The 23336-nt window shown below is 38.1% G+C and overlaps 1 protein-coding gene across 1 annotated transcript in view; it reads right to left on the reverse strand.

Moving 5' to 3' along the window:
- Window positions 1–21724, reverse strand: part of LOC127527540 (glutamate-rich protein 6-like) — an 88823-nt gene extending 67099 nt beyond the window's left edge. Inside the window, exon 1 of the mRNA XM_051926609.1 lies at window positions 21515–21724. Coding sequence (XP_051782569.1) covers window positions 21515–21724 — 210 coding nt within the window. The remainder of the gene's footprint in view (window positions 1–21514) is intronic.
- Window positions 21725–23336: the final 1612 nt, after the last annotated feature.

Below are 23336 nucleotides of genomic sequence, written 5' to 3' on the forward strand. Positions count from 1 at the left end.
AGGAAGTGACGGCGAAGGTGGTAGGGATGAGAATGGCGCCCATACGCATGCGCCGCACAGCCGCCCTGCTGCACGCTGTCGAGAGTTGATTCTACAATAAAATAAAATAAAAAGAGTAATAAAAATCATCACCCGAAAGCGGGCAGTAGAGGTCACGTAATATATGTGTACCAAATTTCAGGTCAATAGGTCAAACGATTTGCAAGCTACAGGTGATTTAAAATCCTGGACAGACAAACGAACAGCCACGGTAGCGTATTATATAAGAAGATACAAGTATAAGAAAAATCTAATTTTCTCACAAGGGACAGCAAAAACTTTCGTCAAAAATTGGCAAGAATCATGAAGAATAGCCTGCAGGGTCTCTGCCTCATTTTGTTTCCTTTTGATGTTTTAAGGCATATGATGAATTATCTCCTAATAGAATTTTGCTGTATATGGCTCTCTGAAATGGCTAGGGATGGGGCGTACAATTCAAACTATATTTTAACTTATGCAAATTTTCTCAAAGGTTGTAATTTGTATCTTTGATTGAAATGTGACATTATGGGACACTAATCCTTCTCGTGATGTAAAGATGAAGAAATCTTAATGACCAAGAATATGTTCTTTTCTTTGCCCACGTGAAGACCAGAAGCCAGCCAAAGACATTCACACCCAAGAGGCCCAATGCAGACAACCCAGTAAAGGAACCAGGACAGCAGATGGCCCAACCTCTTCATGTCTAATGACCCAGAGACCTAATGCAACAGACATTTTTAGGCAAGTTGTTAATGTAATGTAGTTCTTTCAAAATCTTAGTGATGACATACAAAACAAATTCCTGATAAAAGTCCCCAATGTATTTATGACCTAGTAAGATGTAAAGTATTAAAAACTTATACTGTATCAATCCCCATTCCTCCACCACTAGTGTTGGGCTTTGGAAAATATGAAGCAGGGTTTCAGTTCTTAGTTCAGTCCAGTTCTTGCGAGGAAGTTGGTATTTTCTTTCCAGTATGGCATGGCTGTATATTGTTTTCAAAGGAATGACTGATTGCCTGCTGCTCTTGCTCCTTCACACAGCAGCACCTCTATGCCATTGCACAGATTGACTCTGAGAGTAAGGAGCAGCCAGGAGTGGTACAAGGCATTTCAGTGCTTGAAAGCTACAGTTACTGTAAGTGTTCAAATGTGGACTGATAATTGGAGAGATTCTACACTGTTTAGAAAAAAAGAACTAAGTTTATTTGAAGGTGAGAACCACAGTTGTACTTCGTTTTTCAAGAAGTCTGTATTATTGTAACAGTATGTCAAAATGAATATCACAATTAATCCATCAGATCTTAGGCTTTGCTTTGAACAGACTTAAAAGCACTACATTTTGGGTTTTAGTACTGTTGGGAATTAATACAAAAGCAAAATGTAATTTTCTTTTCCAAGTCTAGGAGTTGTTAAGTTATACATGCTGAATGCATATCAGAGTCACTCTAGAGGCTTCATGCACTTGAGGCCGAGATGTATTTAGATTATTTTTTTGCAAAGTCAGCTAGGCGTGTGAATATAGAAATAACGACGCGTACATGTAATGTACAAACTGCCAGATGTGTACAAAAGCTGTGAGCATGTACAGTGGTGTGAAAAACTATTTGCCCCCTTCCTGATTTCTTATTCTTTTGCATGTTTGTCACACAAAATGTTTCTGATCATCGAACACATTTAACCATTAGTCAAATATAACACAAGTAAACACAAAATGCAGTTTTTAAATGATGGTTTTTAGTACTTAGGGAGAAAAAAAATCCAAACCTATATGGCCCTGTGTGAAAAAGTAATTGCCCCCTTCTTAAAAAATAACCTAACTGTGGTGTATCACACCTGAGTTCAATTTCCGTAGCCACCCCCAGGCCTGATTACTGCCACACCTGTTTCAATCAAGAAATCACTTAAATAGGAGCTGCCTGACACAGAGAAGTAGACCAAAAGCACCTCAAAAGCTAGACATCATGCCAAGATCCAAAGAAATTCAGGAATAAATGAGAACAGAAGTAATTGAGATCTATCAGTCTGGTAAAGGTTATAAAGCCATTTCTAAAGCTTTGGGACTCCAGTGAACCACAGTGAGAGCCATTATCCACAAATGGCAAAAACATGGAACAGTGGTGAACCTTCCCAGGAGTGGCCGGCCGACCAAAATTACCCCAAGAGCGCAGAGACGACTCATCCGAGAGGTCACAAAAGACCCCAGGACAACGTCTAAAGAACTGCAGGCCTCACTTGCCTCAATTAAGGTCAGTGTTCACGACTCCACCATAAGAAAGAGACTGGGCAAAAATGGCCTGCATGGCAGATTTCCAAGACGCAAACCACTGTTAAGCAAAAAGAACATTAGGGCTCGTCTCAATTTTGCTAAGAAACATCTCAATGATTGCCAAGACTTTTGGGAAAATACCTTGTGGACTGATGAGTCAAAAGTTGAACTTTCTGGAAGGCAAATGTCCCGTTTCATCTGGCGTAAAAGGAACACAGCATTTCAGAAAAAGAACATCATACCAACAGTAAAATATGGTGGTGGTAGTGTGATGGTCTGGGGTTGTTTTGCTGCTTCAGGACCTGGAAGGCTTGCTGTGATAGATGGAACCATGAATTCTACTGTCTACCAAAAAATCCTGAAGGAGAATGTCCGGCCATCTGTTCGTCAACTCAAGCTGAAGCGATCTTGGGTGCTGCAACAGGACAATGACCCAAAACACACCAGCAAATCCACCTCTGAATGGCTGAAGAAAAACAAAATGAAGACTTTGGAGTGGCCTAGTCAAAGTCCTGACCTGAATCCAATTGAGATGCTATGGCATGACCTTAAAAAGGCGGTTCATGCTAGAAAACCCTCAAATAAAGCTGAATTACAACAATTTTGCAAAGATGAGTGGGCCAAAATTCCTCCAGAGCGCTGTAAAAGACTCATTGCAAGTTATCGCAAACGCTTGATTGCAGTTATTGCTGCTAAGGGTGGCCCAACCAGTTATTAGGTTCAAGGGGCAATTACTTTTTCACACAGGGCCATGTAGGTTTGGATTTTTTTTTCTCCCTAAATAATAAAAAACACCATTTACAAACTGCATTTTGTGTTTACTTGTGTTATATTTGACTAATGGTTAAATGTGTTTGATGATCAGAAACATTTTGTGTGACAAACATGCAAAAGAATAAGAAATCAGGAAGGGGGCAAATAGTTTTTCACACCACTGTATTTCAAAGTACAAATGTACTGTAATAGTTATTGCTATTTTTTTAATATTAACTAACCTTGTGCTTGTTTCATTAATCTGGTAAGAAAACCCTGTAAGCTGTATTCTGGTGGTTACTTGTGGCTGCATAAGTGTAGTTATTGGTGGCACATCTTGGTTGTTGAGTTTTAGAATATACAGAACCATAAAACTGGAGAAGCACAGGTTTTTGGTGTAATTATTTAACTGGTGGAAGTTGTTAGGTTTAAGTTGATTGTCTTATTTAAAAATGATTATGACTTTAAGAAAAAAATTTTAATTCAAAAAGTTTAAATGCTAAGTGGCAATCTCTGAATTTATATTGTGCCTGACTATAGTATATACTGTAGATAATATAAACCGAAACTGGTTTTACCTGAGGTACCCATGCAGCTTTGATAAAAACAATAGGAAAAATAAGTGACATTGACAAAAACATTGTGTAACTGATGTATGTTTGTGTGCATGCGGTACTAAAAATGGATCATGCCACTTATTCAGCACAGAATGCCTACAGAACCAAGTTAAGCTGCAAGACTCTTTCCGTTTGTCACATCCGATAATACAACACTTCTAATGCACCTGAAATCGCATAGCACTCATCTCTTTCTAAAGATTTTGCCATTATCAACAAGGCAGAATGACAACCAATGGACACTCTGTTCTTTTTGTCTAGGTACTTAGGGTAATGAAGGAAAACTGGTTAAATTGAATTTAAACAAAAATAAAAACTACAAACAGCCTTTATTAAAAAAATCTAAACTTTGTAAAAGCCAAATGGATTTAGAATTTTCACATCACATAGTTTACATAGTCAATTGGGAAGTAGGAAGTGAACTACTTTTGAGTTTTGAGTGATTTAGGAATCACTGAAGTAATATGTCACAACATCAAATAAAAATTTGTAAAGATTAAAAAAAAGTGTTTCTCAAGTCCAACAAATTGGAAGTCATAAAGGACGGCCGGCAGCTCAACCTGGCCAGGACGCCACGAGAATGGAAGGATGGGGGAAAGCAGTTACTTTTGGACACTGCCTTCCCCAAGACGCTAGATAGCAGCTCTCATGAAGTGTAGCGGTGCCCCGGATTCCCACAGGGCATCCTGGAACTTGGAGTTCGGAATCTCAGCCCTATTGGGTGCTGTCAGTATCGCCAGGGGGTGCTGTGGAAGGACCGGGAGAGTCGTGCTTCCCTTATAGCCACGAATTCTCAGTCTGATCTGGACGTGCAGACAAGTCACATGAACGTAAGGGCAGAAGCACTTCCGGGTCAAGAACTATATAAAGAACTGATGAAGACCCAACAAGAGAGCCAGAGTTGGGTGGAGGTGGATGAAGCTTGCTGGGAGGTGTGGAGGAGAAGAGAAAAGAGAGAATTGTGATTATTATTGTATTTCTTGCCTGTTTATTGTGGCTATGGTGCTTAGAGGGCACTGTTGGAGAAGAGAATTATTAAAAATAGGCAACGCCCGCCATAGCATGCGGCGGTGTAAGAATAGAAATGGAAAACGGTGAGAAAGGAATTCAGAAATCAAGAAGAAATAAATACTTCTTGAAAGACGCAGTTGTGAATAGGTGTTTTGGTGGAGATGACGGATAATGAGTCGAAAGATCCACTCGTACTATAATATCAGGTCTGTGCTCTGGTCTTTGGGTATCCGACAGTGCATGTAGAATTTCCGGCCCAGCAGGATTACATGTGAAAGTGATAAATAAATCAGGCTTTCCGAATTTACGTACTATGGCCATGGCATCCTGATAGTTTTGTTGCATGTAACTTGGACTTCCTGGAAATGTGGACGGTAATATGATCATTTTGCCTACACGTACGTTGTTATTTTCAGCCTTTGCTTGCAGTGCGTCTAATAGTCCTTTGTATTGTTCCACGCACAGATCTTGTTGATGTAATCTGAGATAGTTGAGACGCCCACCCTCTGTTTTAACATACGCATCTACAACGTACTGTTGGAATAGTTTGCTGCTGGAGTGCAAAATACTAAATGTATTCCTCATTGATAATCTGTACGCGTAAAATTGGCATTGAGTAAGCCTTATTTGCTTGGCGGTTCTTTTATTGGGAACATGTTGTAAAACTTTGTGCCAGCCAATGTCTCCATAAGGGAATAAAAGTGGGTAAACCATAGGATCACACTTCATATTGAGTGTGGAAATCTGTTTACAGGAGTTGCCTCTGGGATAGATGCAAATGTCCCTTTTGGCAGGGGGTTCGCCATCTTCTCCGACGAAAATTGCTGCAACATCAGTGTGACATGTCGGGGCATTATATCATCGTAAATCCTGCCCAGGGTTTTACTTGAAAACAATTCATATAGATGCTGTTGGATTGGACTGAGCGATTTCAAGCATGTGTTTGTATGATTTAGCGAAGGGGTTGATGATTCTGAGCATGGCATCTAGCTGGAGAAGTAAATTTTCGCTGCATGCAGAGTTTGCTTTATTTTGTAAGCGTACTTCAGTAGCTTGCGCTGTGTCAAAAACATACAACTGTCGATATCCTGGAGAGGTAGAAGTGTTAGCATATAGTGGAGAGATTTGGTGATAAATTTGCCCGTGCATTTTAAAACACTATGGCCTGTGGCCAGGAGGTTGCGCTATCTGTGTACCAATGGAAGCAAATGCTATAGAAGAGTTGCATTCTCGATTGTGTTCAAGATAACTTTTACCTTCTGATGTTTGCTGTGTAAGAAGCTGTTGTAAAGACACAGGTGGCTCCCGCAAAAGTGGTAAAGCTACTTTACTGTTGTGGCAGCACCTCGAGTACTTTTTGGATGTATTACGCTCAGCAGGCCAGTATAGTGATAGGAACAGGCAGTTGCCGGATCCCGGAATAGAGATGACGTTGTACAAAAACCGGTCATCAAAGAAGATACTGTCGTTCATTTTATAACAAAGGCTTAGGAAACAACTATCGCAGTATAACGAAAATAGCAAGGTGTATGGGAGGCTGCAGGCAGCGTGGGGAAGGGTTTGGAAGAGGACGAATGGGAATCGAGAAATGCCGTGTCGGCTGCGTGTGGGCGGGACCGGTTTTGAAGTGGAAGCAGGATGAACCAGATGAGAAATATATATAAGAGATACTTCTTCATACTTTTACCTTGTGTCCCGAGTGTCTGTGTGTTGGGTTTAAAGGGCCAACAGTGCCACCTAGTGTTCACAAAAATTATTTTATTTATGTATTTTTATTTATTTTAAGAAAACATTGACATTGACAAATCAAGTCAAACGTCCACAACAAATGACTCAAAAAAAAAAAAATAACGTTTAAAAAAAAAAAAGCAGGATCATAAAAAGACAAAACCTAACAAGACAAAATTCAATCCCACCTGAAAGAAAGGGAGGAGAGCCATGAGCAAAGGCAAACATTTTTAGGAAAGAAGAACAGAAGAAGTCCTTTTCTCTTGATAAAATGCTTATTCTAAAATTGTGTTAATTAAATCTTGCCATATTTTTAAAAAGTTTTGAACAGATACTTTAAGTGAGAATTTGATTTTTCCAATTTCAAATAGTATAGAACATCAGTTACCCACTGACTTAAAAACAGTGGCCTGGGATTCTTCCAGTTGAACAAGATAAGTCTATGTGCTAGTAGTGTGGTACAGGAAATTACTGTTTGTTCCTCATTAAGCCCCTCTGGGAGTACAGCAAACGCAGCTGTTAATGGATATGGGGTGATTGTGTCACCAAGGCTGTCTGACAGGAATTTAAAGTTTTGGTCCAGAACGATGCTAATTTGGTGCACACACAAAACATGTGGCCCAGTGAGGCAGGAGCTTGATTGCAACGCTTGCAGGTTGGAACTTGCCCTGGACACATTTTGGACAATTTTAAATAAGATAAATGTGATTGATAAAAAGATTATAAGTTGAATTATTAAGGTTTTTTTTTTTTTGTTTTTTTTTAATAGTGTATGAGCTACTCTTAACTGAAGACTTATAGTACAAGCTCACACCTAAATAGGACTCTCCCACTTTAATCCACAAGAATCCAGTGCAACTGAGCTTCTAACCATGAAACACATGCATAACCTGGATGTATTTTGGATGTTGAAAAAATCCAGAGCACCTGGAGGAAAACCATAGGAACATAAGGAGATGTATTGTAGTGTAAATTCCATACTGACAGTATCTGGTCTATAAATTATAATTAGGACCCTAGAGTTGTGAGGCAGCAGCACTAAATACCATATAATAATAATAATAGGTGTCCCCTGGAGGCACATTCACTAATTGAGTCAACTCTTATACATACCTTGGCATTTGGCTGGTGGATAAGATGGCATTTAAATCTTATATTGATGAATTAATTAAGAAACTGAAAATGGAGTTGGATTTCTTGTATAGAAGTATATCATGTCTTACATCAGAGAGCAGGAAATCAATTGTTCAATCAATTTTCTTATCAGCACTTGATTATGGTAATGTCTTTTCTATGAATACCACATCTGGGATGTTGAAGTCTATAAAAACTGTCTAAAATAGTATACTGGGCTTTAATGTAGATGTGTCTGTACACTTTTTAATCTGTATCTGAGTAAGGAATGGACAGCTTTGACCATGTACAACAGAGCCCTACTACAAAACTCTCCACCATTACATATTATTACAGCTTAAGATTATTCCCTAGAGGGAATATCTCACCCTTTTTTTTGGACAAAAATGACATTTTATAGAAATTCTGTGATTAGACAGTATAGATAAATAATTCTTCATGCAGCATGCCTCCATTTGTCTGAACTGCATGATTTCTTCCAGATAGCACTCCTGGTCACACCTGCTACTATCTTCTAATAGCATCCGAGTGAAGGGTGACTATCAAGGAGTTCCTACCTCAAAACCCTCGCACTGTACAAGTCAGTGAAATGACATCTCATAAAATGCATTCATGTGTCCCTTTTTATCATTAAAAGTGCACGTGGGCATGTAGAATGATACCCCAGCAAACGATACACTGTGCAAAGCCATTCATTTTTCTTAACTTAAAATTTAAAGAGGTAAATCAGTAAATTAAATAAAAGAAGTAATGAAAGTCCATCTGTAGCATGCTGAGGTGGTTTAAATTTTTAGTAGCCAGTAATGCCCTTTGATTAACAGGAATGGAGTGGGGGAGTTGACAATCACTCAGTGATGAAGCCCATTATAATAGCTGAAAAAGGTTTACTGAATACCAAATGTCATCATAATCAATTGTGAAATGTCAAGGCTCTTTGGTGCTTTTTTAGGGAAAAAAGAAAAGTAAAAGAGTCAAAAAGAGCTGATATGTCATGTCACAACATCATAAACATTTTTATGTTCTGTTTATGGATTAGTGACTGTACAGTAATTCCTCCTCCATCGCGGGGGTAGCGTTTCAGCGCCACCCGCGAAATAAGAAAATCCGCGAAGTAGAAACCATATATTTATATGGTTATTTTTATATTGTCATGCTTGGGTCACATATTTGCGCAGAAACACAGGAGGTTGTAGAGAGACATGAACGTTATTCAAACACTGCAAACAAACATTTGTCTCTTTTTCAAAAGTTTAAACTGTGCTCCATGACAAGACAGAGATGACAGTTCTGTCTCACAATTAAAAGAATGCAAACATATCTTCCTCTTCAAAGGAAACAGAGAGGAAAGCAAACAAATCAATAGGGCTGTTTGGCTTTTAAGTATGCGAAGCACCGCCGGTACAAAGCTGTTGAAGGCGGCAGCTCACACCCCCTCCGTCAGGAGCAGGGAGAGAGAGAGAGAGAGAGAGAGAGAGAGACAGAGAGAGACAGAGAAAAACAAAGTCAAAAATCAATACGTGCCCTTTGAGCTTTTAAGTATGCGAAGCACCGTGCAGCATGTCGCTTCATGAAGCAGCTGCACACAGAAGGTAGCAACGTGAAGATAATCTTTCAGCATTTTTAGACGAGCGTCTGTATCGTCTAGGTGTGTGAACAGCCCCCCTGCTCACACCCCCTAAGTCAGGATCAGAGAAAGTCAGTGCAAGAGAGAGAGAGAGAGAAAGTAAGCTGGATAGCTTCTCAGCCATCTGCCAATAGCGTCCCTTATATGAAATCAACTGGGCAAACCAACTGAGGAAGCATGTACCAGAAATTAAAAGACCCATTGTCCTTAGAAATCCGCGAACCAGCAAAAAATCCGCGATATATATTTAAATATGCTTACACATAAAATCCGCGATAGAGTGAAGCCGCGAAAGGCGAAGCGCGATATAGCGAGGGATCACTGTACTACTAAATGAGGATAGGGTCAATGGCTAGTTAACATTACCTAATTTCATATATACTGTGACACTAGAGGGCGTTGTCGCTCCTCAAACCCCACAGACAACACGTCCAGACACCAGGTAAAAGTATCAGAAATAATTTTAATTTCTTCAATAATGTGCACAAAGCACCTCCACCTCCACAATACACAATAATCAATACAATAAATCCTCCTCTCCTCCCAGCAGCTCTGTTACACTCCCTCCCAACTCCGGCTCTCCTCACTGGGTTTCCCATAGTCCTTTATATAGTCCTTGACCCGGAAGTGCTTCTGTCCATGTGATTCCATAGCACTTCCGGGTCAGATGAAAACTCTTATTTTTCTTCAGCCTGGAAGTACTTCTGTTCTTCCATCCTCGTGACTTGGAAGTACTTCCGGGCTATAATAGAAACAAAAGTCTTTGTGTCTCCCTGCAGCCTCCCTTGGCGGCACCCACGGTATCCAGCAGGGATGTGAAGCCGAACTCCATGATGCCCTGTGGGCATCCGGGGCACCTCCATGTTGCAGGGAGGACTCCATCTACCGGCCTGGATGTGTTGGCCAGGGTAAACTGCCGGCCATCTCTCACAATACTTAAAAATAATATATTTGAACTTTATCTCAAAATGTCAGCAGGCTACATCAAGCAGGCTAAGCTATAAAATAAGTGGAGTTGCTTTTTCCATCTTGATTAAACAAATTCAGCAGAAGGAATCCTCAGTTTTTATACTGATGTCATTAGGTATGTAGATAATTTAGCTCAAACTCAAAACTAGAGTATTATTCACAAACTTACATTTGCATAATTACATTTTCTCATAATCAAATTGCAAGAAGAAGCAACTATGTTGGCAAAAAAACAGAACAAAATGAACTGCCATTGTCTTTTTATATAAATTCAGAGGCACTTCTATAATAAATATTTTTAGCTCTGCAAATCAATAACTATATTTTTTAGTATAGTGTTGCATTCTTATTTATTTTAAGAATGAACACGGAGACTACTACCTAGCTGGTAAAACATATTACTGCACTGAGAGATTGGTTTTGCTCTAAAAGAATTTGTTACAATAACAGGGTGCTAATGGCCCAGCCACAGCCTTTGAGCGCTCCTTAATTAATATTTGAACTGTGCACTGTAAATTACCTATGGGTATATTGTTAGTTTCCCAGATGTTCAGTGCCTTTGATTCTAATCAGCCATTTTTTATGATCTGGCCTTCATACAATACAGCACTCTACCAAATGAAAACAACAAAACACTTACATGAAGCCTCACCAAAGAAAGACTTATTTTCAGCTTTCTACAAGCTGTCCTCTATCACATACTCATTGATGTTATTTAATGCTTGAGAGGTGCTTGGCTATTGCTGCCAACTGTCTGCTTCACTTATACTCTCAAGTTATTGAATACTTGGGAGCGGCTCAGCAATTACAGCAAGCCGTCCACTTCACTTACTCTCCCGTCTTATATAATAGTTGGCAGCAGCTTGGAAAATGCAAAAAGCTGTCTGTTTCACTTACACTGTAGATGTTCAGAGTCTTGAGCTGACTTCCCAGTGTATGTCTATCTCCTTTCTACTGGTTTTCTTTACAGCTCCATGTCTTACTTCTGTGCTACCCTATTCTGTGCTAAAGAATAAGATATCGTTGTGAATATGTTAAATTTTGATTGTTGCCAGAGATGCATTAAGAATGTATATGATGTCATCATCTATAAGAGATACTGTTAGTTAAGTAATTACAGTATGTCCAGTTGGTGCTTTCTGCATGCTGGTTAGAATCAAGTCTCCGGAATGGCACCAGCTGACTTCATTTAGTGTGGGTAGATCAAGTGTTTGTTGGTCTCCAATATTACTGGGTGTTTCCTTAATAGATTCTTCTCACCATACTCACTCTGTACCTGTGCTTATTGTTTTTAATGGTTTCTCTATACATAAAGCGTTTCAGTTAAGCTCACCCATTCATTCTAGATGACAATATGTGCATTTATAAATGATGCCTTTAACCATTTCCATTTAAAAAGGACTGCACAGTAATAAATAGGCAAGTGCTGCTGCTTCAAGATGAGGAACCATGTGGCACAGTGTCTGTATAGGATTTGTGTACTTCCCCTGGGTCTGTGACAGTTATGATACTTCAGTTTGCTTCCAAATCCCAGTGATGTGCAAATCAAGTTAACTGATGATTCTAAAATGGCCATGTTAGTAAGCTCATATCTGTGAATGTGCCCTGTAATTAGCTCTTAGGAGAAAAGGGGGCATTTACAACTAATAACTTCATAAACAATATAAATTACTTGCCTGTTCATTGGAATAAAAGCACACAGTTTATTTTATTCTTCATGCTATACATTCCTGTATTTTTTGAGCTTAAATAGGTTTTTTTCCCCCAGCATCCCATGACGCTTTGCAAGACCAGTGTGATATGACAAAACTGTAGAAACTAGTGTTTTGGATTAGACAGCCAACTCGAGTATATAATGCTGATCGTAGTAGTGGGCTAAAAATTAGCAAAAAACGTGAATACATTTAAAACACAAAACAGACACGCATGTAGAAGGAAACTGGATATGTGTGGGTGTATTCGTGTCTTAAACATAATGTCTTTTTGTATGAGTTTTTATGTGATCTGTGTGTACTATGTGAGCATACCCCTTCAATAGTATTACCCAGAGTGTTGTGCAGTTGATGCACAGGGAGGAATTAAAAATCCACATGCTTTTTTGTTGCACTTATTTGGTGGTAGTGGCAGTGAATGAGAAAAAGTGTCAGGGGAAAAAACATTTACTTATTGGCTCAAATGATTAGAGTCCCTGCTATTGAATCAGTTGGATTAAGCCTTAGTGAATTCATGCTTCTTATCTCCCATCATCTGCAAGACATTTTAACTTCTGTTATTTAATTCTACTAATTTTATCTCAGAATTAGCACTGTCTGATTTTTGGCCACAATAATCAGTCCACCATAGTTGGCAGTTCCTTCCCTAGACCTCAAGACGGCTGCACCATTATAATCAATTTATTTCTCCTTCCACATTTACTTTAATGCATTTGACAGAGTTTAGTGACGTTCCTGAACATTTCTTTGATTTTGCTGATCTCAAATTCAGAAGGGTTCACTTATCACAATTGCTTACAATATTTTATTTTTTTGATGTGGGTAGCATGATGGCACAGTGGTTTATGCTGCTGCCTCACAAATCTTGGGTTTGAATCCTTTCCATTAGACTCTACATATTTCCCTTCAGATGTACTCAAAATTACACATTAGTTTAATTTGCGATTCCAAATTGGCCACTATGTATATATATAAATATGAATACTTTACCATAAGTAAATGAAAATTTCAATCTTTTCTTGGAAAAACATATGTTTAGTTTGCCTTGCTGAGCTTGTTGACACATGGAGCCTCATCGGGAAGTGTTACTCTACATACAAAGTGGATTAGACAACTGTATAGATGGAATTGAATATCCCTCCTACCTTTCTGTAGATACCTTGTCTAATGCTAAAAGCCTTAAGATGAATTAGATTTTCCAAAAATAGTCATGTGTGGTGATGAACACTGCAAGTTCGATCTCAGTTTACAACACCACCTAAAGAAAGTCTAAAAATAAGCATACTATGTACATTTTCTTAACATGTAAGATGGCATTTCTAAAATGTCAATTTTAGATTATGTTGAATAGATGAGTTTAACAAGAGTTCTTCATATTCATGAGACAGAGTTTCAATTTTCTTAGTTAAATAACAACAAGCTCTACCTTGTTTAATCCAATTTACGGTTGGGACAGACTGGAGAATAACCTGAAAGAATTGTGATTAAAGTGGGGACGAGCTGTGGCATGGCGCACTCTCTCACACACATACTCACAATTACTCCTACTGGGTCTATACTTAATAGATGATATTCATACCATTACATTGTAGTATAAAGGGGTAGCCCGCTGGTCTATACTTAATAGATGATATTCATACCATTAAATTGTAGTATAAAGGGGTAGCCCGCTGGCAACAGAATGCCAAAGGTGCCACCAGAATGACACAGAGCAGGGGAGTCACCCATAAGGGACCTTCCAGACAAAAGACGAATTAGCAGCAGCAAATGGGAAATGTTTGTTATATTTTGGAAATAGTTTTAAATATATTGTTAATTCTAATATTCAGCTGAGCATTATTTGCTATTCTGTATATGTAATGAATGTATGTATAGGAGATCAAGTGGTAGTTTTAGTCAATAACATGCCCCAAAGCAAAGATTACTTGTTGCACTGTCATAAATAATTTCAGTCACTCAATGTTAAATATTGTACATTATAAACTAATCTGTGGTGAAACTATAGGGGGCATAGTGGGGTAAATGGTTAGGTAGAAAATAGTCAATTGGTGTCTGTGGACGGTAAAGTTACTCATGTCCACTCTAGGCTCTGGGATTCTCAAGATATCTATGTTAAAAATTATGAAAAAAACTCCTGTATCTTAGTTTCTGTTTTATAGCTAGAAACACAAGGGCCAATTGTGTGCTGGGAAATAATAACATAAATAAAAGGCCAGTGTATCCTGAGTGATGCTATAAGGGGTTTCATGTATTCATTGAATGCAATATGTGTTCTGCTTACTGATCCATATTAAAAGTTGCCAGGTTCATGTATTCAAGAAAGAAAGGATCAGACCAGATTAAATGCAAAAGTAACATTTTTGAGTTGAGCAAGATCTAGTAAAGCTGGGTTTACAGCTGTAGATTCCATTCAATACAAATCCTGTTGCCCTGGAATTAAAAAGCTACTGCCGACAAAAGGGATTTCTGCTTTACTGTTATTGTTGTTGATAACAGTGAGTTGAAGACTTACAATATAATACATTTAGCATTTTCTTTTTAAAAGAAATGGATATAGATTTGTATTTTAGCTTTACACAGAGGTATTAAACAGGTTTGCACATGGTTTCTTGTACATTCCAGATATATAAGCCGTTTCTCAGGACAGGCTTATTTTTTAGGTGCTCTCCCATAGAGGTGGCAGCTGTGAAATGCTATAGAGATCCTTTGCAAAAGTTCACTAATCATAGGGCATGAAAATCTATATGCCTGTCAAAGAGGTCATTGTTTGTAGGTCCTTCTTCCCCAATTGCTCTGTTTAAGAGTAAGGTCTGCCTTTTGAAAGAGTCTGGGTGATTTTATATGTTTATTTCCCAGTGATGGACTGGACAGTGCTCCTGAGAAAATCTGAGCTGTTTATGATTCCTCACAGTTTTATTACTGACTTGTACAGCTCCTTGGACTTGGTAGACAATTTACTGTGATACAAGTGGAGGGAACACTGTAGCCGCAGTCTTTCATTTACACATTTTTATTCCTGCATTCACTTGAACACCTTGTTCTTTTTCTGCTTGTATTGTGAATTCAGAAAGATTGTGATGTACAAAGCTAAGGCATTCAGAAATGAATGTATTTTTGCCTTAGCTTCAAATACACAAAGGTACAAGTTTCTTTTATATGTGACAATTAAGAAAGCAATATTTACACACATTTGCAAATAAAAATGAATGCTGAAAAGAAGCAGTTTCATCATTGTCATTTCTGCAACTGCAAAAATTAGCAGCCAATGGCTAAAAAAACTCTTCAAAAGAAAAAAAAGAGCAAAATCTTACCAAGCAACAATAATAAAACTTAACCTTGTGTTAAAATAAAAAAAAAAACCACACACGTATTTTTTATTTTTTAACAACTGAAGAAAACCCCGTTGAAAATGTCTACATGGACAAAATAAGGTAGAAGCTGCTAAATGACAGCATATTTATTTATGACAAGCAGCCTGTAAAAAGCAGCAGCTGCTGCGAAAAAACAACCTGAAGCTAAAAGGCTTCCCCCATGATTGGGATAAAGAAGCGGTGAACTACAAAATCTCATAAAGATATCACTCAAATGAAACGACCACATGAGGGCTCCATTAAATATTACAGTGGCCTCATAAAGACACTGTGCACCTCAGGTTACATAAAATTGTAGGAAAGAGGGATGAAAAATGATCCAAACAAGACATGTATAGTTTTATATTATACACTATCACTCATTGAAGGTTATTGTGTGCATTAGAACAAATATTAGATATAGTATGTAATTAAAATAGAACAAAAATCAGTATTTAGCTACATGTTGCACATGTGGGACACACAGTGGAATGGTGGGTAGTGCACAAAAGAAGTGCCATTCATGAGGATCATTCATTCTTTTTTTTGTGTAGTGAATGATTTATAATGTCAAAGGTTATCTTTAAAGATGATTAGCTAAAAATTAATGGCCGTCCTGGATCAGAATCTTTGATGTATGACGACTTTTTTTCCCCATTTCTCCAGAGATGTGTAGCTTAGGTTAATTAGTGATTTTATACTGGTGTGAGTGGGCCCTGTGATAACTAGTACCCTGTGCAGGCCTGTTTCCTAACTTGTGAAAAAGTCTAGCAGAGTTAAGACTGTGGCCTCCTGTGACCCTGAATTCATTAAGTGGGTTTGAGAATGTTGTGTTATGTTTTAATTGCAGCGTGGCATGATGGTGAGCACTGCTGCCTTACTCATCCAGTATTGTGGGTGTGATGCCTTTAGCAGGTTGTTGACTATGTGCAGTTTGCACATTCACACCTTGTCTGTGGATATGATGAACTGTAGATCAGATAAATACAGAAAATAAGTATTTTTCCCTTCTTTAAAGTACTGATAATAAATATCTAAAAAGATAAATATCTAAAAAGATTCAATCACAGCTCTAATACCAATATATATACTTCCTGAGCTATACACTTTATTCATGGCTTAATTTGGAACCTGTCATCTGAGTTGTATGTCTTGAGAAGTGATCAAATATACCGATACTGTAGATGTGGAAATAGACAGCATTAGCAAATATTTTCTTGTCTGCTTAATTGTAATAGGTCTGAGACGTCCTCACAATCATATTTGGGATATTATTATTAACCAGTAACGGCGCACTGCACGATAAGGTGCAGTGAATACACTTGACTTGAGCATTCATAATTTTCATACTCTTTCTCTGTACATTTACCATTCGTTTGCTCAGAGGTTGGTGCGCTTGCTGCTTCCAGAGCAGCTCTTCTTTTATCTACCCTAGCGGCCCACTTCTTCTCTTATTCCGTCGGCATCTTTTCACATTAAAACTGATTAGATCAGTGTTTGTTTTGCAATTACTTGGTACGTTTTCTTTAATTTTTCACTTCAGCTGGCACTTAAGTGTTCAATCTGTCTCAAGAATGATTTAAGATATGAAGAGGTAGGGAAAGTAATGGCGAAGGTGGTAGGGATGAAAAGAGGAATAACCTTGGAGGTCAATCATCACCCCGAAAGCAGATAGTAGACATCACATAGTATATGTGTACCAAATTTCAGGTCAATAGTTCAAACAGTTTGCGAGCTACAGGTGATTTAAAATCCTGGACAGACAAACAGCCAGCCACGGTAGCGTATTATATATAAAGATCACGGTGTTCATTTTTAAAATTTGGATTATTACTACAGCAACATTTATTGATAACAAAAAACTATCCTGGTTCTTGAGATGAATGTTGGTAATTTGTCTTAGGCTTTTTACTTCTCTGAAAGTCAAAACAGTCAGACCATAAAGAAAGTCACAGGCGTCAATGTTTTTAAAATTTAAAATAAGCCAAGCTACAGTGCAAATGGAGAAGTGTAAAATGATACTTTTACTGAACAGCATGCACAGACAACACAAAGTTAAAGTACAGGAACACTCTTTGTTTAGTCCGTATTTCAATAATACTCTGCATTAACAGATGAACAGTCATTGTGTAATATTAAAACAATAATCTGAAAAAATGTAATTTTCAATTTTAAAGAAAGATAATTTAAAAAATCAGAAATCTGAACTTGCATGTTAAATCCCCCTCAACACTACTTGCATTGATTTGATGATGTGGTTTAAATGATGATTTAGCATTAAAAAAATACAGATTATACAATTATATGTGGGGGTGGCACGGTGGCGCAGTAGTAGTGCTGCTGCCTCACAGTAAGGAGACCTGGGTTTGCTTTCCGGGTCCTCCCTGCGTGAAGTTTGCATGTTCTCCCTGTGTCTGCGTGGGTTTCCTACAGGGTGCTCCGGTTTCCTCCCACAGTCCAAAGACATGCAGGTTAGTTGCATTGGCGATCCTAAATTGTCCATAGTGTGTGCTTGGTGTATGGGTGTGTGTGTGTGTGTGCCCTGCGGTGGGCTGGTGCCCTGCCCGGGGTTTGTTCCTGCCTTGTGCCCTGTGCTGGCTGGGAGTGGTTCCAACAGACCCCCGTGACCCTGTGTTAGGATATAGCGGGTTGGATAATGACTGACTGACAATTATATGTAAAATTTAGTATTATGTGGTAAATTGTATGTTTGTTTGTGTTGTAGTATTTTTAACTTAATAACTGAGTGATTAACTATTAGAATGTATGCCAGACTAATGTTTTCCTGTTTTGGTGGTATTTAAGGTTATTTTGTTGAATGTTTCTAGTTAAAGACGTTTTGTTTGGTTATTCATTCCCTCTCCTGCTGTTTATCATTGTGATGGATGCCATAATATGAAAAGCATTACAAAACAGGCACAGAGTCCAGTTTGACGACAACGATTTTATGCCAGATTCAATATTTGCCAATGACAGCACCATACTGGCCGACGACGATGCCAAGGCCATAGATATCCTTTATGATATTTCCATACAGCCTCAGTATCAATGCAGATAAGACAGAAGTGCTGACAATGGATGGATCATCAGCTATCGTTTGCCTCAACGGCACCCAAATCGAGCAAGTTCAAGAATTCAAATACCTGGGCTCGTTGGTACAAGAGAAGAAAGTAGTGTCCACAGCAGAGGTCCACACCTGAACTGACCATGCAACCGCTCCATTTGCTTGCCTCAAGTGGTGCCTGTGGAAGTGAACCAACACCTCCACCAAAACCAAGATTTGAATCTTCCAGACCCTAATCCTGCCGATCCTCCTCTACGGATCAGAAACTTGGGACACTACTCAAATCAGACCTGACCAAACTGGAGGTCTTCCAAATGCACTGCCTATGCCAGATTCTACGAGTCTCTCTTCATGACAATCTTCAAAATAAGGATATTCGACGTAGATGTGAACATCAGCCGATGATCAAAGTGCAGATTCAGAAACGACAATTACGATGGTTCGGACACATTTGGATTGGATAACAGCTGGCTACCACACAAGCTCCTCTGGTGAAAGAGACCCACACAGTGGAGAGTCCAACGATCTGCGCCAAAGAAAACATTGATGAAACAGATTGAAGAAGACATAAAGAATCAACGTATCACTCTTGGTGATACCAGAATATCAGCCATGGATCACCAGGCATGGAAACGCCTTGTAAGTGAAATCCGGCAAGCATCCATTGGCACCCACTGTAGAGTACAGGCTTAGGAAATGACCAAAACAAAGCGCCAGCTAGGGATTATAGAAGAAGAAGAAGAGGAGGAACATTAATCTGTGGCATAATGGGTGCTTGTCAAGGATTTTCTCTTTATTAAATAATCAGTTGAAGCTTTGGATGATTTAAGGTTCCTATATTTATACTAAGGTACCAAGGGAAGCCTGCAGAGTTACCTCAAGCAGCTTTTATGCTGAACTAAAACAGCATTGACATGCATTAGTATTTGTAATTCTTATAGATCTTATGGCATTTGGGTTAATCACTTTTAAGAAAGGTCATTTCTTTTGTTCTATCAGTCTGTCCTGGGTAAACAATTCTAATCTTGCCGAATTCCACAGCATGACTGAACAGTCTACACTTTAGCTTGAAGTAAAATTGTGTTCATGTAAAACTTTTCCTCTTACTGTAAGTACCATCAACACAAGATTATCGATGTTACATTAAGTGGTGATTCCAAATTATAGCCCTGTGCACATTAACTGTGTGTGAGTTGTGCTTGCGATGGACTGGAGCATTTCAGGTCTGTTTCCCACCTTGTGCCTAGTGCTTTCTGAGATAAGCTGTGGCCTCCCATAATTCTAAAGTGAGTCAAGTGGGTGTAGGTAGCCGCGAAGATCAGTAATATTCATTGTGTCACTGTTGTCTGAGTATTTGATAGGTTTTGCACTCATATAACCTGCTTATGAAATTGTGTTCTTTTATGTATCAAAGTATTTGATCATTCTGTTGTATTGCTTGTTTTTTATTATAAATTTTGCTTTTTTATTATTATCCTTTATCTGACTAACAGAAAATATTTCTTGGGATCTGCCAGGAGAAATGTTGATAAAGCTTTTTTTTGATTGGGTCAGTGCTAGTTTTTTTTTTGCTGTGACTTGAACAATTATTTTTTCTTGGTGGAACTTTGTTTCCTACATAAAAGTGGAAATTCCCAGCCATGCCTGCTCAGAAGAACAATGTTATAGCTTATTATGCTTTCAGGTTTTCTCCAAGCATTAACATTTCAAACTATAGGTTATCTTGCATGTTGTATGTGGCTAGCTTTTAATAATAAAAATAAAGATAATCACAGAATAATTTTTATGTCATCTAGAACAGGAAATCAGTAATTTAATTGAAGTATAAGACATGTGGAGGTGGATGTGCTGTGCAATAAGGTGGGGACAGAGTGAGAGAGAGAGCTCAGCTGATGTCACCAGGAACTGCTCTGTTCAGTGTTCAGAAGCACTATCTGCCCGGCCCGAGGTCAGGAAGCCTCCTTTAGCTCAGACTGTGAAGAAACTGCTTCTGTTGACCGTCATTATCCAGATGTTGTGGGTTCTGGGCTGGCCACAGGCAGTTACCACAGTACAAATAAGCAAACTGAGATGACACATAGTGTGTGTGTGTGTTTGTGTCTATAACAAGACACTTGGCGTAGTTGGCAGCCTTTACACTGTGGAGGGGTGGAGTGTGGAGGCAGATGCGCTGTGCTGTGTGGTGGGGGCTGAGTGAGAGAGGGAACTCAGTTCAGAAGAACTATCTACTCAGACTCATAAGAAACTGCTTCTGAAGGTGATTGAAATCCAGACGTTGTAGATTCACACCAGAAGTCACCACAGTGCAAATCTGTAAACTAAGATGGCATGTGGTGTAGGTGAGTCTACAATAAAACATGCCATAAAGTCTACCGTATAGTGGTTGCAAGTAATAAATAAATATTATTAAATGGTGTCAGATGTTCAAGACAAGTCTGCTTGTTATGAGAAGGTATTTTAAGGGGACACCATGGAAATGTTTGGGAGTATCACAGTGACTTACTTGTCTTCCTTTTTAACCCTAGCCAGGAATAGCTCAGCCTGGCAGAACAGTGCCCTATCTTCTGATACCTGTCCTTACCAGTCCTCTCAAGAGTAAAGGAGGAATCTTTTGAAAGGCTACATAACAAAAGGTGCCGAGTTCTGAGTAATACAAATGTGGCACGTGTCTTTCCTTTTTTTTTTTACAGCTGCTATGTTTTAGCCTTGTGGTTCCTGTTGAGCTCGTAACCCTCTGTCAGGTTCTTTGTGATTTTGTTTATAGTACAGCCAGTGGTTATTGCTACTGTCTTTCACTCATGTGTGCAGAATTACTCAAGCATTAGAGGTTACAAAGCAATTAAGCAGGAACACAAATCTATATTAAGCAGAATGTTAAACTCTAATTGTAAAAGATTTAGTAACCTGAAGACCTAAGTATTTGTCAGTCTCATACTATAGGGTACTGTTTCTGAAACTGACTATTCAAGACAAAGAATTAAAAAAAGAGAAAACATAAGCTCATACTGAAACACAGCTTCTAAAACCCAAGCACTGGTGAATTGGAAGTAAACAGCAATTATTCAGAATAAATTCATTATTACCAGTGACAGATTTTTTTTCTTAAGCGAAGAGGCCTACAAATTCTACAAGAAAAAATAAATCAAAATACTGTTTAAGTTTTAAAGGTGTTAAATAATTCAATGTTCTCTTTTGCACGTTAACAAAAAAGAAACAGACAAGAAAATTAACTGTTTACAAGAAGTAGCTTCATTAAATGTACCTTTTTATGCAAATCTTCTGAGCAGATTGTAAAAATGTCATCAAAATTCTGATATGCTGATGGCGGAAAATCAACGTCTTCTCCTCCAGATAAATTTGCAGTTGAAAGTTGGTAAGAGATGGTCTTTATCATATTTTCATTATCCTGGTTGTCTGCCTGCTGTTCTGCTTTTTTGTCTGCTTCATTATATGCCGATAAAGTGTCATTCATAAAATATTAAACAAAATCAGACTTAGACAGTGAAATTATTAATGTGCATAAAATATTTTGTAGTTTTTACCATATCAGATAAAAATAACCAAAAAGAGAATTATGAATTAAACTACAAATGCACTTCAACTTTTGAAGGTATGTCTTACAAAGTTACATAATTCTTTCACTACTTTTCATAATATAATAAAAATGAACATTAGCCAGGATTGCCAAATTTGGTTCTGGTAGACTAAGCAGATAAAAGAGATTTCAACCAACGCCTACAGCTACTGCTGACCTCCCACTGGGGCCCATTATCATGGTTCAAGAGCTTTTTTTTTTTCCCTAATGGAGAGATCTAATAAGTTTCATCACTAATCTATACATGGAATTCAGAATGGGTCACATAGGTTTCAATTTGACTTCAAAATAAAATGTATAGGAAAACAAAATACAGATATTCAGTATAGATTTATTTGTATCTGTAAAATATGGACAGTAATATGTCACGACAGTTATAGCAGAATCATCACTGTCAATAATAAGTTTGATAAGGTGATTAAAAGGCTAAATTACAAAACAGACATAACAGCGTCAGAGATAGTCCAAAGTTACAAAGTGTATTGTATGACAGAATGGAGCTGTATGGAGTTATGTGGAAAACCACTAGAAATAAACTATTTTAAGCCATCACAAATGTAGTCAAAAGACACAGTTACTCCCTTGTAAAGGATTTCCTTCCATCTTGAACAAAACACATTAGTTTAACTTCCCAGCTCTGAGACAGATTAAAGGAAATGCAAGATACTAGCAAGTGTCTTCAGACCCGTCTTATGTGCTATGGTTTTGCCTCTTTCCTTGATACAGGCCATCTTCTAAATATATTTCCCTCATTTGGATATGAAGATGGTGAAATTTCTAGCTTGCTTGACCCTCACTCTACCTAACATTTATTTGAGTGGGGTCCAAAATGGGGAAGAGGAAAATTTGCTGGCTGTAAGTGTAACAAAACTGTCTTCTTCAGACTAAAATGAGTTATGAGTTTTTCAATAGAAAGGTCCATATGGTCAAATTAGGATGTAAGCTGGTTTAATCCAGTTTATGGTGACTGCCTAGAGTCTGCTCACACTGTCCATAGAAAGGCTTGCACTTTATAGTATGTAGGATAATTAGTTTGCATTTAAAAATTCAAAGGAATATTGTAGTTTTTGGAAACTAAAGTACATTACTTTTTGGATATGATAGATAAAAAAATTAGTACTGAGGTCCTTGCCTTCTTTTTGGGGTCAGTATATTAGGCAAGTACTTCTCTTAATTTTAGTCTTTCCTTTCTTTTTCTGATGCAAATGGTGGTAGATCAAGATGTATAAATATGATTACTAACAACAAGTGAAACTCTATGATGATTAAGAAGAAACTTTATGTGTATTTCACACAAAAAATATTTTCTTTTCCCTGCACTTTTAGTTACACATTTATTCTTGTAGACGCTCTAGACAGTAGGTAGGCCGTATGGAGTCTCAGGTGTTTCAGGTATATCAGACTGATATTAAGAAAGAGTGAACGCTGAAGCAGGCTGTTTCATAAAAATTGCTTCAGGTACAATGACACATGAAGAGATTAACACAGA

Source organism: Erpetoichthys calabaricus, chromosome 4, assembly GCF_900747795.2.
Source record: "Erpetoichthys calabaricus chromosome 4, fErpCal1.3, whole genome shotgun sequence".
NCBI lineage: Eukaryota > Metazoa > Chordata > Cladistia > Polypteriformes > Polypteridae > Erpetoichthys > Erpetoichthys calabaricus.